Source organism: Amblyomma americanum, chromosome 4 (genome assembly GCF_052857255.1).
Source record: "Amblyomma americanum isolate KBUSLIRL-KWMA chromosome 4, ASM5285725v1, whole genome shotgun sequence".
Lineage (NCBI taxonomy): Eukaryota > Metazoa > Arthropoda > Arachnida > Ixodida > Ixodidae > Amblyomma > Amblyomma americanum.
Window position 1 is genome coordinate 222,764,917 of NC_135500.1, and position 14,773 is coordinate 222,779,689.

The window sequence follows — 14,773 nt, forward strand, 5'->3', positions numbered from 1 at the left end:
GTGATAAGTGCGATTATATCTATAATTTAATTATTTCTGAAACACATTGCTTGGTCACCCTTGCCGTGTGTCTTAATATTGCATAATGAAGTTCGAATCCATGCTGAACGCAGTGCAGTGTCGTGGTATTTTGAGTGCAAGTAAAAGCAGCTGGGAAAACGATCACCTCGGTTTTCGGTTATCTACACCTTAGCTTATGTAGGTTGTGGATGCAGTATTTGCAAAATATGACAGACCAATTAGAAGCCCACTTTTTCCATTTACTTTTTACATAAATTGATGTTTATTAGAGAAAGTTATCCATTGGTGTATGCGTCATGTCCAAAATTCTTGCATCACTACGCCACAACATGCCTAGGGATACTTAGGGATTGGTGTGGATATGTAGTCGTAGTGCTTTGCGTTTTTACTGATAGATTGCCTATGGCTTCCAGGAATACACGCCTGAAGTGCAGCACATTCATCGCAAGGAGAAAAAGGGTCTCGATGCTGGTGGCATTACGCTGACAAGCGTGAGCAGCACGCGCACTGATGGTGTGGTGGCCAGTGCGCCCAAGAACCAGGGCACCAACAAGGGATCCAAGGAGACCACGGGCACCAACCATTCCACAACTGCTACAACCAACAACTCGGTGCCAACAGGCACCACAAACACGTAAGAACTCTCTGAAGCGCATCTCTAAAGTGTGCAAACATCAAAGGTGCAGACTTTCACTGTGGTCACTGCAAAGAAATAGTCGTTGGATTTGTGGCTAACTGGTGTCTAGCTCTAGTTCAGGTATCATAGTAGCAACAGATACTGTATTTACTCATGTAATTTGGGCACTCCCTAACTTATTACCCATGTTTTTAAGAAAGAAAAAAAAGACACTCTCATATCATATATACTCTTGTAAGGGCCACACCCCCAACTTGGCAGTTGGTAATTCGAAAAAAAAAATGTCTGCCAGAACTGTTTCATGTGTGCATAATTTTTCTTGCGTGGTACGTTCCACTGGGAGCTAGCAGTCTAGATAACTGCCTGTGGCACTCAGTACGACCACGGAAGCATCGTCCCGTGCGCCGGACTCTGCCTGGGATTGCGAACACACGGTGCCTCGTTTTTTCTGCGGCGCAGCGCGCTCAGCGAACTTGGCAGAGCGCGAAGATGTTGTATGCTCTAAGCTAAGGCTTAACAATCTCATTACGCACTCGTAACCGTTCCGTGTATTTTTTAACTTCATGTAAAAACGTGCACCTGACCTTCAGGGCCAGTGTTCAGCATGTTCGCGTTATCTCGCCACGATTTGCCGGCACCGTCAGCTACCAAAAAATTGTCGGATCACGTCAAAGTGAAGGATGCTAAAACCAGCTGCACAAACGTGTCTGACCGCACGCGTTTGTTGATGATGAAAGGACGGACGGAGGTATATGAAATTTCGACCCTTTCAAAAAAATCTACTTTTTTTTTCCCGCGTAATGAACCCTCCCCCAACCTGATCTCAACATTTCTGGAAAGAAAGTGGATTCATTGCACGAGTATATATAGCAATTTGTGCACCCTTCTTTTGAAGCCATACTTTAAAGAAAAAAAATTGCTGGTGGTTTTGCATTGCTAACCATGGAATATTGTGCGAGGGCAGGTTTTTGCAGGTGGACACCAGCGCCACATATGATACATGAAAGCGCGATTGAAAGTGTTTCCTTTCTTTTCGTGACTTGAGCACAGATGGAAGTAGATGAAGACGATGACATGCAGTGCTCAGCGCGAGTGTATGGCAGTTTAACATGATGCACAATCGGTTGCGGTGATAGCATAGTGCAGTGGCCAGCGAAGCTGACCTATTTGTGGCGTTCGAAACCCAGACGCAGCAATATCTTATTTCTGCAGGTTGGCCAAGGTCACCCTCATTCAGTCTTTTATTTCTCGCCATTTCCTGCATCACGGGACTAACTTCAGAGGCTTCATCACACACCGGCATTTTCCGGGTTAGGAGTCCATTTGTGCTTTTGCACTAAATGTGCACAAATTATGCGAGAAAATATGGTACTATTATAACAGTCTAGTTTCTCCAATAGCAACAAACGACATTGAGCTGCACATTGCAGGTGCTTAATGCTTGCACCTGCCCTCAGCAGTGGGGTAGTCCAAAAATTTAACTCTTACCATTTAAGCTCTGCTATCATTTTCTTTAGGCCTGTGCGAATAAAGGCTGTTTGGTTCGCAGTGAAGAGCAATTTTCTTTGAAATATTTTGAATACTTGCAGACAAAAAAATATTGAGTGGCACTGGGGTGTCGTTCTAACACAGAAGGCCATTACAAGAAAATGCATTATAGCTTTGTCACTTATTGAAGCTATGTCAACTTTCTGCAAAAATGGCCATCCAAAATTGGGGAAGTTGACCTACATGCGGAGGAGCCGATGTATTTGTGGGGGCCTCAGACTGCTGGTCTTAATGCGATTGCCTTATTCCACAGCTGTTGCTTTTAAAAGGGCCATGACATGGTTGTTGTACATATCGCAGTTTTGTACGTCAGTAAATAAAACAAGAGCCTATAATCTAGTATTTCCAAAATTTGAATGCTCTGGACGCGCTGTTCAGACTGGGAAACTTCTCCTACCAGTGGTGACAGCCATGTTGAATGCTCGCGTGACGTCATGATGGCATACACGGAGTAGCGTATCGTTGCTGCAGTGCATGCAGTGAGGTCTCTTGTGCCCTGTACTTTTGTGGCCGATGGAAGTAGCAGTCGCCCCTCATGTATGAATGACTGGCGGTGCAAAAGCGATAACAGTAGCATAGGTCTGAGTCAGTATAGTTAGGGTCTGGTCACACTAGGTGGGCTGGTCGATATGCAGATGCTGTCGCTGATGCACTGGTCTGTCACAATTGACTGACGATGATGCATGGCCAACAACTGCATATCGTAGTAGTGTAAAAAGTAAGCTTAGTGGGAAACCTCATTCTAGGCAAGGCGATATAAGCAACTTACGTGCACCAGCAAAGATGTGCTTTCGCTCAATGCCTGCATTAGAACTGAGCAGCCAGACTAGCGATGCAAGCAAAACACCCAAGTTTTGTAGCTTAGCTTTTCGCTAAGCTAAAAAAAATACTTTGCGAAGACCACCGTCTATGGTGTGAATGCAAGTACCTCAGCACAACGAACAGCGTGCAACAGACAGCATGGGGCGTGTATGCTGCTGTGACATCGGCAATCAGAGGTTGCCAGTTCAGTAAGCTGTTTGGAAAAGGTACGAAAAAATGTTTTAAATATATCCACTACACCCAATCAAATGAAATTTCAGAGAATTGTAATTTGATGAGTTTGGCATTAAATGCAATGAGCATTGGCTGTCATGGCCCCTTTAAGCATTGACTCCATGGACACCTACTAGACATGCACACTCAGCACCACCCAACGTTGGGCATTGGAAAAGCAGTATTCACTTGGGCAATAGAGTCCCCCTTTAAGGGGGGAGACGGCTCTTAGAGGCGAAAAAAATTGCGAAAAAATCGATTTTTCAAAAATGTAATTTTCGAAATCTGCAGCTGTTTCTCTACCACCCTGTGAATTTTCTAATCTCTAGAGCCAATATTTGGGCTGTAAAAGGAGTATAAAACTTCGATCCGAGCTCGCTCTTGGCAAATTTTCGCGCAATAACGGGGCTTTTTCCGAGACATGCTATTATCGTTTCACTGCAGCGATCGCGGCCATCTTGGTCTCGTTTGGAAGAGCTGCTTTTCGTTTTAAATTTCGCGCAGTTCCTGCTCCTTTATGCTTATTGGATGAGGGAGAAAATGCCGCCAAAAAGCAGTCGCAACGCGCGATGCTATTCGCTAGTCGGCGCACGTGACTGAAAGCTGCTATCTGATTGGCTGAAGGGCCTCGTGTCGTCTGCTGGAAGCGTCTGTTGAGCCCAAGCGGTAGCCATTTTGTCAAGGTGTGTTCGCTGGTGCATCTCGCGACGATGTCAACGCCGGCGCCAAAGTTCAGCACGACTCACAGATATGGAAAAAAAGAGGAAAAATTCGCTCATTAACAACCTCAAGAAGAGCGCCACGGTCACCTCGAGCACCGCGGACACCACAGGCACCGTGGGTATGCCTCCGCCAGCGGATCGGGAGGTGCCGACCGAGCTAGGCCTAACGGCGCCGCCGGTCGCGGAAGCCTCATCGGGCAGCGGCCGTGTTCGTCGCGATACCAGAATGATGCAACCTTCCGAGATAGAAGAAAGGGACAAAAAAGCCCAGGAGAAACTTCAGGAGATGGCATCAGCGGCAGCAACAGAGCGAAAGGCAGCATTCTTCGGTGCAATGGGAGACGCCGCAACTGCCCCACCCGGCGACACCTTCTCCATCGTCAGCTTGCGCTTGGTGAACGAGAAAATCTTCAGCGCTCACTCAAAAAGCGCCATTTTAATAACTCTGGTCAGACAGTCTACCTTCCAGGAGGTTATTAAGTGTCTGCTGATGCCAGTATATAAATAAATTTGAAGTACTTTGGCATAAACACCACTTCGTTTGTTTTTGCTGTTTTTCTCAAAATGGAAATTTTGGACTCGTAGCATGTCCCAAACTAGCATATCTCAGCAGCTATGGCAGATAGAACCATAATTCTTTTTTTAGCAAGTAGCCATATGTGTAGTCTACACAATGTTGGGAGAATTTGTAATTAAGGTTCAGAAATTTTTTAATTTGCTCTAGTTTCTGATTGCAAGTTAGGCACTATTTGTACCTTGAGTTTCAATGTCTTTAAAAACTACTTATGATAGTAAAATTAAAAAACTGTTTCCAACATTGTATTCATTTCTGTTTCTAGAACCCAACCAAGTGCAATTTATAAACTTTCTAATGTGTTTTTTCTCTTAATTGTTCTTATTAGTGAGAAGGGTGTAATTAAGTGTATCTCAATAACTACTGATCCTATCATGAAACCAATGACATTTTTGGAATCAGCATGAAAAACTAGTCATGGGTGTGCAATTTGATTAAATTTGGTGCAGAAACAAAATTTTTTTCTTTAAGAGGAGCCTCCCCCCTTAAGCCTGTTTCACATGGTGCGACGGGAACGAAAAATTACGGCCCGGTCGCACTGCCGTTGCAACGGTAATCACAGCCGCCGTTTCACATGCCAACGATTTCTGTCGGTGCCGTCGGCACCCTAGCGTCGGTGCGGCCTTTCAGTGGACGAAAATTCTTCGGCTGCAATAAATGTCAAACATAGTGGCAGGCGTTGATTTCGTAATCATGAGTAATAATATTGAGCCGTGATGTATTATTAAGTTCAATAAGACGTTTTCGAGATTTTCCTGTCATGTCGCTGAATTCCTATTGGCTGACTACTGTGGCCATCGCTGCGACCGCACCGACGCTGCGACAGTGCGACCAACTTGTTGAAAGTCTGTCGCAGTGGCCCTGCGACGAGAACGACGCGCATTTCTGTCGCACAGCGGCAGAAATCGCACTGCGCTGCGGCAACAATCGCATCATGTGAAACGGCCTTTAAGCGAGAGTGACTGCACACGTCGCGCCTTCGAGAGGCCGCATGTTGGTGCACAGCCACCGACAGGCGAGAGGACAGTTCGTTTGGCGGGTGCGTTCAGTTTCTCTCTCTCCGGGAGATGTGGTGGCATGCATAGGGTGCAGCCCGCTGCCTCCTTTTGTGTTTGCATCCTCTCTTCTGGTTTCTTTTCTCTTGTATCGCTTTCTTTCACATTTTTCCCTCCTGACTTCTCTTTTTTCCTCTGCTGTTGTGAGGATAGCACAACCCTACTTCTCGAACACCAGGGGTATTATTTTTGGCCCCGTCTTTCCTTTTGGACCCTTCCCCTCCGCAGCGCGACCGCTTTCCTAATCCCTCTCGGGTGGTCTTTAGCTATTCAGTGACGTCATGCACCTCCTTTTCACATCCATCCATGTCCCTCGTCTGAATACCGCTAAAGGAGCACCCATCTCCTCGTGCCTCAATCCTCTCATGCTCACGCCATAGGCTCTATTAGCGAACTTCACGCGAAGAACGGCCGCAGTAGTCTGCCAAAGTCTAGAGAACTGAGTGCTCCTATTGATACACGCTGCCGTATCGGGTCCGGTGCGTGTGCACGGTGTGTAGCGCAGGCACAGACCCGGGCTCCATGCTCGTTGCTGCTTGCATCTGCTGCCGTGCACATGTGCAGACTAGCTCCATCATACACACAGGTGTTTAACCTGGGAAGTGTCCATGGAGTCTGGCTGCATGTGCGCCGTGGTGTCGACCCATAGGAGGCATGCTAAACCAAAACCACGCGAAGCAAGCATCACGAAAAAATGTTATTCGCTTGAAATGATACAGCACTTCAAATTCCAAACATTCTCACGCACCTAGTTCCCTTTCTCTCCTTGCAGGAGTGTGTGATCAGAGTGAAAGCTATATGTGAAGTGTAGTAAGTATGGACAGCAATGTACAAAGTTTTTAATAGTGCTTTTTGTCAGATGAATTTCATAATGGGGATTTTGTTTTACTCACCAAGTGTTCTTGCAGTGCTGGTGGCAAACTGCTCTATTCTATGCGTTAATTCAGCTGTTAGGAGCAGTGACAAAGTGCAGCGTTCTACTCCTTTGTTAAATAGACTGGTGCTTTGACTTGAAAGCGTTTGCCTGGAAGACAGTCACTGCATTCATTCGAAAAATTGTGTAGGAACTCTTCCTAGGCATAGCTTCTATTGATGTTCTGAACTCAAAGGTGGTGAAATTTTGGGCCCTCTTGAACCCTTGAGAAGCAGGATGTTCAAGCGGATGTTGATTGTACAAGCTGGACGCCACAACAAGGGGTATCCATCGGTCCTTGGGGACTGGTTTGGTGACACATCTTGCCATTGGCGCAGGGAGAAAAAGCCTTACAACCCCTTCGAAGAGGAGGACGACGATGAGATCGACCATCCAAGCCGCATGTAAAGTGGCATTACGTAGTGGCTGTACAAAGCAAGCTTGTTTGGCGCTGTTTTCTGAGCTTAAGCCTATTGTTCTCTCCACCTATGGTTTGCTCTTGCTGCTTCACCCTCTGCCGCTCCAGCAGGGTGTGCGTGTATGGACCCATTACAACCAAAAGTCACACAGTTATGCAATGTCAGGGAGTAAGAAGGGGTGTGGCACTTTGTACAAGTACCGTCAAGAAAATAATGCTACTACCTCTAATTTATCATATGGCTTTAGAAGTTTAGGGAAGGAAAAATGTAGAATATGTTATGCAGGTAATCTAGATATATATATAGTATATTAGATGCATTGCAAGCTTAGTCTTTGGGTTGTGGTCTGCTTATAATTGTAGCTTTGTTTAATAATGTGCACAGTAGGAGGAATGTTTACCTGGAATAGTAGCCAAAAGATGTCAAAGACTCACAAAAGATGTCAGCAGTAACTTGTTGTAAAGAGCATCAAGCAAACAAATTGGCAAGTACTGTATCAGTCACAAGATGCTGCGCTTGGGCTTTTGTTCAGGCAGAAAATTTTGTTACATTTAAATAGCATTTAGAGGCTTTCCCAGTAGCAGTTGTGCTCAATTGGTTATGTGCATGCATGGACTTCTTGTGTGATGTGAGTAGTTTCTGTAGTTGATCTAGCCTGTAGTGGCACTGTGGAGTCGGGTACATACACTTCTGTATTTTAGATGCCTCAAAGTGCAACCTGCTTTGCTTGTTCTGAAATTTCACTCACCTGCTCTTAGCTCTGTTTTCTTTGTTTTGCCTCAATCAGTTAGCTTATTAGCCAACTTGGCAAAAGCTTTGTCGCTCATTTTTCCCCTTAATTGAGTTACTTTATTTCTTGCAGCATTGCTCATTTTCATTGCAAGCACCTGTGCTTGATGAACTTAATGCAGTCTGCACTTTTTAAACCCTTCTGCATTCATGACTTCTGTAGTTGCTGTTGATCTGAATTAAGAAAGCAGGCCTTCAGATTTTTTTGTGGTCATGCCTGCAGTTTAAACTTACCAGTCTAATATGCTGCATCAAATTTCTTGGTTGTGAAAATTAGGCTTTTTACTTCTTGATCTGTAGTAGCAGCTAGCTGTTTATCAGTCTTGCATTAACCTTGCTATAGCTGTAGATGATCTTTTATGGGGCATTTTTGAATGTGCAGCAGTGGGCTCTGCAGTAAGACTTTCCCCACAAGACAAGCAAGGTGCCACAAAAATCCACTGCTCCTTCATTTCTATAAAAAAGATAAACATGTATTGGCTAGGGCTCTGGTAGCTGTCTCTATGGTGCTGCAGCACAAGAAGCCAATGGCGTTGAGCTGAGCTTGTTGTTTGTGGCTTGCAGGAACGGGCGCGCTGGTGAATCAAATCCATTTGAGGAGGACCACGAGGACTGGGACGAGGAGTCAAATGATGCGCTTGTGGACAACGGGGAACCAGGTGTGCCTGTAAGAGCACTGTACGATTATGATGGCGCTGAAGCAGACGAGCTCTCGTTCAAGCAAGGTATGTGTTAAGGAGGGGTTATGGCTGCTGTGCTTTGTACAAGAACCTTTGTGCCCTTAGGTGCGCCGAAATATGGTCACTAAGCCGTGAAAAAAAAGTCGTGCTTTCTTCAGTATTGTGAATATTAATCTGGAAGCTGCTTTGAACCTCACCAACTCGCTTGAGTCTGCTGTTCCTGCATTCACCTTTTTGTTGCCATTCGTTAAGTGTTTAAGGAATTGCAATTGATGCATCCCAACTTCTAATTATTCGATCCATCCATCCATCAAACCATCTCTGTCACTCAAATCATAGTAGATGCTTGAAAGTAGCATTCCAGTATCTGATACAAAGGTCTGTTCTTTCTTGGAAATACTGTTTTTACAGTAAAACCACGTTAATACGTAGTTGGCGGGTGTGCGGGAAAAGTATGCACTTGCCGAAATTACACCTTAACCGATTAATACAAATTTGCCATTATTCACATTCTGAAAGAAGAAAAATTCAGCCTCTGTAAATTTCCCAGGAATACATGTATGTACATGCACTTTATTTGTTTGCTGCTGTCCAGAAGTGTCATTTTCAGTTGCCGCCGTGGCGGCCTTGCGGCGACATTAGTCTCAAAATCGACGAGACTGGGGGCAAGCTTTTCCATGAGGCCCATCTTCTTGGCGAACACTCTCATTACCGCGAATGCTTGAGCAGCTTCCGCCACATTAGGGCTGAAATCTTCTGTTGCCAAGTTGTCGCTGCTGTCCTCATTCTCAGTGCCTCATCGCCTTGGGGTGGCGCAACAGCGGCAAAATCTCGCTGTCCGACCAGCCTGGAGACATTGCAACCTCGCTGTCGACCTCGCAGAACATTGCGAAGTCAACAGTCTCCGCACCGCCCTGTCGCTCCAACACCTCCATTAGTAGGGCTTCAGTCATCGGCAGGATTGCCGACTTCGGGATCGCTTGCGTACACCATGGATTTCGCCCTCGTGACGCAATTCTGTACCGTAACCAAGTCAATTTGCTGCCATGAGAATGCTAGCAGGTGCATCGCACCCAGAAGAACGATAATGTAAATCTTCCCGCTTTCCATCACCAGAAGCATTCTGCGTAGGTGGCTCTTCCTGGCCAAACGAATGATGCCTTGGTCGAGGGGCTGCGCAAATGTCGTGGTGCAAGAAGAGGAGCTTGATTGCGCCCAAGTTTTCCAACTCAAAATGGAAAGATGCGTTTTCAGGCATTAGCAGGAGTTTTTTTTTTCTGCCACGAAACACCGATCAAATAGCCGTACGAATACTTCAAAAAGCTTGCCAGTCATCCACGCTTTTTGGTTGCTCCTGTAAATAATGCCCGAGGGCAATCAACCGCCTTTAAAGCACCTTGGTTTGGTGTACCTTCCAATCGCGAGGAATGGCAACTTTTGGCTTCCTGTCATGTTGACTGTAAAAGCAACCGATATTCTTATTTTTGCAAGCTTGCCACCGGTGCAATTTTCCCCCTTGAATGCCAGCATTCTGTTGGGCAGAAGTCGGCAGAAAAGCGCCGACTCATCTAAGTTGAAGACATCTTCCGCGGCGTAGTTGGCGAGCTGTTGTGGCAGTAGCCCATTCTGCCATTATTCGGCACCCTCCTTGTCCGTGTGTGCTTCCTCTCCACACACCACCCTCGAACTTATATTGTAGCGTGCTTTGAACCTAGACAACCAACCGTTACTGCAAGAAAAATCTTCGCAGTTCAGCTGGGCGGCAAACGCTTCCGCTTTTTTAGCGAGAAGGGGCCGGTGAGCGGCAGGTTTTCTGATCTAGCTTATTGAGCCATAGCTCCAAAGCTTTTTCCACGTCGGGAAAAGCAGAGCCCCTCAAGCGGCACCTCTTCATATTTAATGCAGCCCCGCTTTTCAGCTTCTCCTGAGCATTCCAGATGCCACAGACTGTTGTTAAGGGCAAGTCCCACGCACGTGCTCCTGCACTTTTTGTTGTTCTATTTTCAGTGGAATGAATAACGTCCAACTTCTCCTTCACTGTCAGTACGCGATACTTCAGTCGAGTAGGCTTCGGCATAGTGCCAACCATTCGCACACACACTGACGCAACAACTACTTTGTGCTAAATTCATGTTGCCTACTCGCAACACATCACAACGCTACTGCATGCGCTGCATGAGGTTAACGCGAGGTCACATGGACAGAGTGAGGCGAGAGCGACAGAGATGATTACTGCAATAGGGCTGGTGACGGTGCGTTCGCGCGCAAGAACACAGAAGCGGCCCGACACTTTTTGGGCTCCTTATTGATATGAACATCGCCGCACATGCTGGAACATAGCTGAAATGGCCGCAATGTATCGCCGGCGGTCCGCACGTTGATAATGCTTTTTGGAAAGGTGGAAAACGTTTTGTGTCACAGTACGGCGCCTGCAGTACTCATTAAGCGGTAGGCATTTCATTAGCCACTACGCCTTAAGCGGTCAGCCAATACATTACAACGCCTGCCAGACTGCGTCAGCAAGTACTCATTAAGTGGTAGGCATTTCATTAGCCACTACGCCTTAAGCGGTAAGCCAATACTTGGGTTTCAATGGTGGCTCAGCCGAAGACTTCTCACAACTGCGTTTTAAGGGGGAAGGCTGGTGGAGAAATAAAAAATTTTCTCCAGGAGCAAACTTGATGAAATTGCATACCGTTCACCAGCTCCTCATGTTGATTTCAAAAATGTGATTACTTTTTTGATAGGTTAATTGGTTCTCAAGATGTAATTAATTAGCTCTCATTGCAGAGCTTGTGTAGGGTGAGTTGCCTAGTCAAGAAGCAAAAGCCCGGCTGTAGTATCAGACACAGCAAGTACCCATGTCCCTTGTTGGCAGGGAGTGGTGTACAAAATTCCACTTTCATATGGTAAGTTCTACACCGGGCAGACTGGCAGATGTATAAATGTATGCCTAAAAGAGCACGAGAACAAAGATCGCAGTGGCGTTGATGCACATTTGGCGATGCATTGCAAAGCGTGTGACAGTGATTCACCTTGCCGATCACTTTTTGTGGGTACAGTTCTGTATTATCACTGCTGCCAGCTAACAAGAGAGATCGTTGAAGCTTTCGGAATTGTGCGAACTGTAACTGGGTGTGTCAGTGGGCCATCAATAACTTTATTTAGGAAGGAAATTGAATTTTTGGCGCAAATGGCTGGTGCTGGCACGGGTTGTGTGTCCTGATGACGTCATGTTCTCTTCCTTTTGCTTTTATTGAACATGTATATACATGCTCCTGATCATGCAATAAATCCCCAGTTCAAAGTTAGGGCTTGTCCATGTTTTCTCGATCGTCCCTTCTTTTGTGTACTGTTATTTTTGTCAACCTCCCCCGAAATTAGTGTCAAATTTTCTGTAAAAAAAACGGGTTCATTACGTGAGTAAATATGGCAGTTTTAGTGCCTCACCCAGTCTTACTCCTTTAGGCCTTTGCCATGTCCCATCGTATGAAAAGCGTGGAAAGGCTGCCTATCTGTAGTTCCTTTACGCTAAGCCTTTATTTACCCAAGCTCTTTGTTTAATTAGTGAAATATTTGCTGTTGTAGAGGTGCTTCATTTACGGATAGTAGATTCTGTGCTATTTGTTGTCAAACACGCAGATGCAACTTACAGTACGTCAAAAGTTAATTTCTTTTTTTTTTTTTTCATTTCATTCTTACCTTAAAAGCTCTTTTTCAGGGGCATTACATAAGGGGTGGGGACAATGTTTTCTATGTCCTACTTAGTAGTCATGTGCCATAATTATAATAAATAACTGTTGGCTCTGCAAGCGAAAAATAAAATATAATGGGAAAGGGGTAAAAACAACTTTTTTTTCAGGTTTTCTTCTTTATATATTCTGCAACAACCTGTTCTTACCAGATATTTTGAGTCTTGGAAGCTCCCAGCATATTGCACATGTTGGTACTGATGAGCTAGCATTGGAGCTATGTTTCATTTCTGCTTTTATTTCTTGAAAATCTGGCTGACTTTTTTCCAGCATTTGTTTCAGAATGCATTTTTTTTTTCGGCATTATATTGTGGTACTCTTGTGGGGTCGGTCAAAAGTCGCCCATAATTTTTACCTTTCTGTCAGCCCAATCATTCGATTTACCAGTCATACTTAGAGCTGCACTTGTGGGAAGAAATGCCATAGCCATTCAAAAAGGAACAGTAAAACAAACTGAAGTGACTTGTAAAAGCTGGGTTGTCATGCTAGTGTTGAATTTCTGTACTGGGTGTAGCGAGAGGTTCTTGTGGTCTGCATGTTGATGACAACATATCTGCCACTTCACAATCGAGGTGGCCCGAACATGGCACCTTTAAGGCGATAGCCTTTAATGGCCCATACTCGCGTCCGTCTGTTACATTTTTGGTCACATGGCATCACGACGCACTGCGCTGGGCTGTGCTGGGTTCGATCCCCAGTGCTGCCGGGGACCCACCAGTTTTCTAATGGGTACAAGGTTTCCCCCGGCCTGGCGCTCAGCTATTCTGGGGTGAGATGCTTGGGATAAGGGTCTTGACCACAGTTGCCTTGACAGATCAGAATAAGTTCCGCCGTCAAGCAAACCTAAATCTGCCTTGTGCGGTAGAAGCCCATTTGTGGCCCCTTTTTTTTTTTTTTTTGTAGCGATAGCTGCATTATGGTAGCATTTCGAGCCTTCAGCGTGGCAGCGCGCCACCCTGTGGCTGCGCCGCTGCGCTGTCACGTGGTGCGGAGCAGCTGCCGGCAGCGCGGCGCCGTGGCTGATCACGTGGTTCGTCACGTGGTTGGTCACGTGACCAAGTTCCACTCAGCTAGCTGTAGCTATCGCGTCACTCCAGGTTTAGCCAAAGCTAAGCCACTGCCAATTTTTTTTTCTCACAAAGTCGAACAGTTGGAAAAACCGGACTTGCCCAGGACCGCAGAGATACTCTGAAGTCGCTTAGAAGGATCGCTTATAGCAGTGTTTAACTTGACACTGGTTAAAGCGTACAAGCTTTGAGTCACTCTTCACTTGGGAGACACGAACCACCTTTGCAGGCTGAGTGTTCGAAACTGGGTTTGCCCCCGAAAGGGCGCAGCGGGGTTTGCGGAGCCTTCTCCAAGCACACACCCCCGTAGAAGCCGGGTGCCTGGCTGGGGTTGGCTTGTACCCATTTTTACTGGTGGGTGTCTGGTGGTGGGTTTCGAACCAACCACCTCCCTCAGCTGAAGCGGATGCCCAGACCACTAGGTCACGTGACCTTGTGATGTCGCGTGATCTCTCTGCCACGCTCGCGCCAGACGCTCTTCTCCTCTGTCATGAAATGAATTCAAGCGCGGCAAATTCAAATCAGTGCAATGAGTCCCAAACGGCTTTCGCCTTCCCGCAGTTAAGAGATATCTAAGTGCCTCCAACGAATTTTTTCGTGGCGCTTGTGCATGGCTTCGCCCCAGTGTCATTGCGTGCAGTACTGGAGGAGCCTGCTTGACTAGGCAACTGCACTAAGTGGGTGATGGCAATTAACAAGGACAGTGTACAACACAGTTCGTTTACAACTTATTTACAAATCGACCAAGGCAGTGACTGTCAAAGTTATCAGAACTATATTAGGCAGGCGAGAGCGTACCGGCACCAGCTCTAACAAAATAGCTGCACCAGCCCTAATAAAATAGCTTAAAGGGGCCATGACATGGTCTACCAACAAATCATGCTTTTCGGTTGCAACTACTAGCCACTACGTTATTATTCATACTTAAAAAAGAAGTAGGGTACTATGCGCGTATTTGAGCTAGAAATTGTGATTTGAAGCTATCGCCTCTAAGCCCCTCCTCCTGTCAGCGACGGCCATATTGAAGCAGCCTTAGTGACATCATTAATTGGCCCTTTTCGATTTACCTCGCTCGGGCAGCCCGCTGGCTGCCAGCAAGTTCGCCCCTGACAGGAAAGCGCATCATGGTTACATGGGCTGGGGGCCACCGAAACCAGCCAGCCGGCAATCACGGCGGCCCACAGCTACGGATCACGGAGGGCAGATGCTCTCCATAGCTTCGTGTTCTGCTGCGTCTCATTGCTACGCACGCGTTCGGCACAGATAGGATGCTTGAGATCGAAAACAACGGCCTGAAGTTATTAAGGGCTGCCGCAAACTGCAGAGCAAACAGCTGATCGTGCTCACACCCGTACGCATCGGCAGCGACAACGGTATCGTGTGCCTTCGGTGCACAGTGTGCTGTGTAAGCTTATAGAAATCCAAAATCCTCAAAAGGATGCGATGAGCAATCGCGATCTAACGTCTTTCAGTTGACACCACATCGGAGGGAAAAACTGTGCGTGCGTTGCTCATCAAACAACACGCCGTACTCTTATGTTGAATTCCAGTGGCAGATCCG

General features: G+C 46.3%; 1 protein-coding gene across 14 annotated transcripts in view; it reads left to right on the forward strand.

Moving 5' to 3' along the window:
* Positions 1–14,773, forward strand: part of Synd (protein kinase C and casein kinase substrate in neurons protein Synd) — a 175,812-nt gene that overhangs the window by 156,556 nt on the left and 4,483 nt on the right. For 7 of the 14 annotated variants that reach the window (XM_077663613.1, XM_077663621.1, XM_077663615.1 and 4 more), the window contains 3 exons: positions 435–655; positions 6,844–6,909; positions 8,278–8,438. In XM_077663613.1, the coding sequence (XP_077519739.1) occupies positions 435–655; positions 6,844–6,909; positions 8,278–8,438 (448 nt within the window). The remainder of the gene's footprint in view (positions 1–434; positions 656–6,843; positions 6,910–8,277; positions 8,439–14,773) is intronic. The other 7 variants (XM_077663618.1, XM_077663623.1, XM_077663619.1 and 4 more) reach the window with 1 other exon arrangement.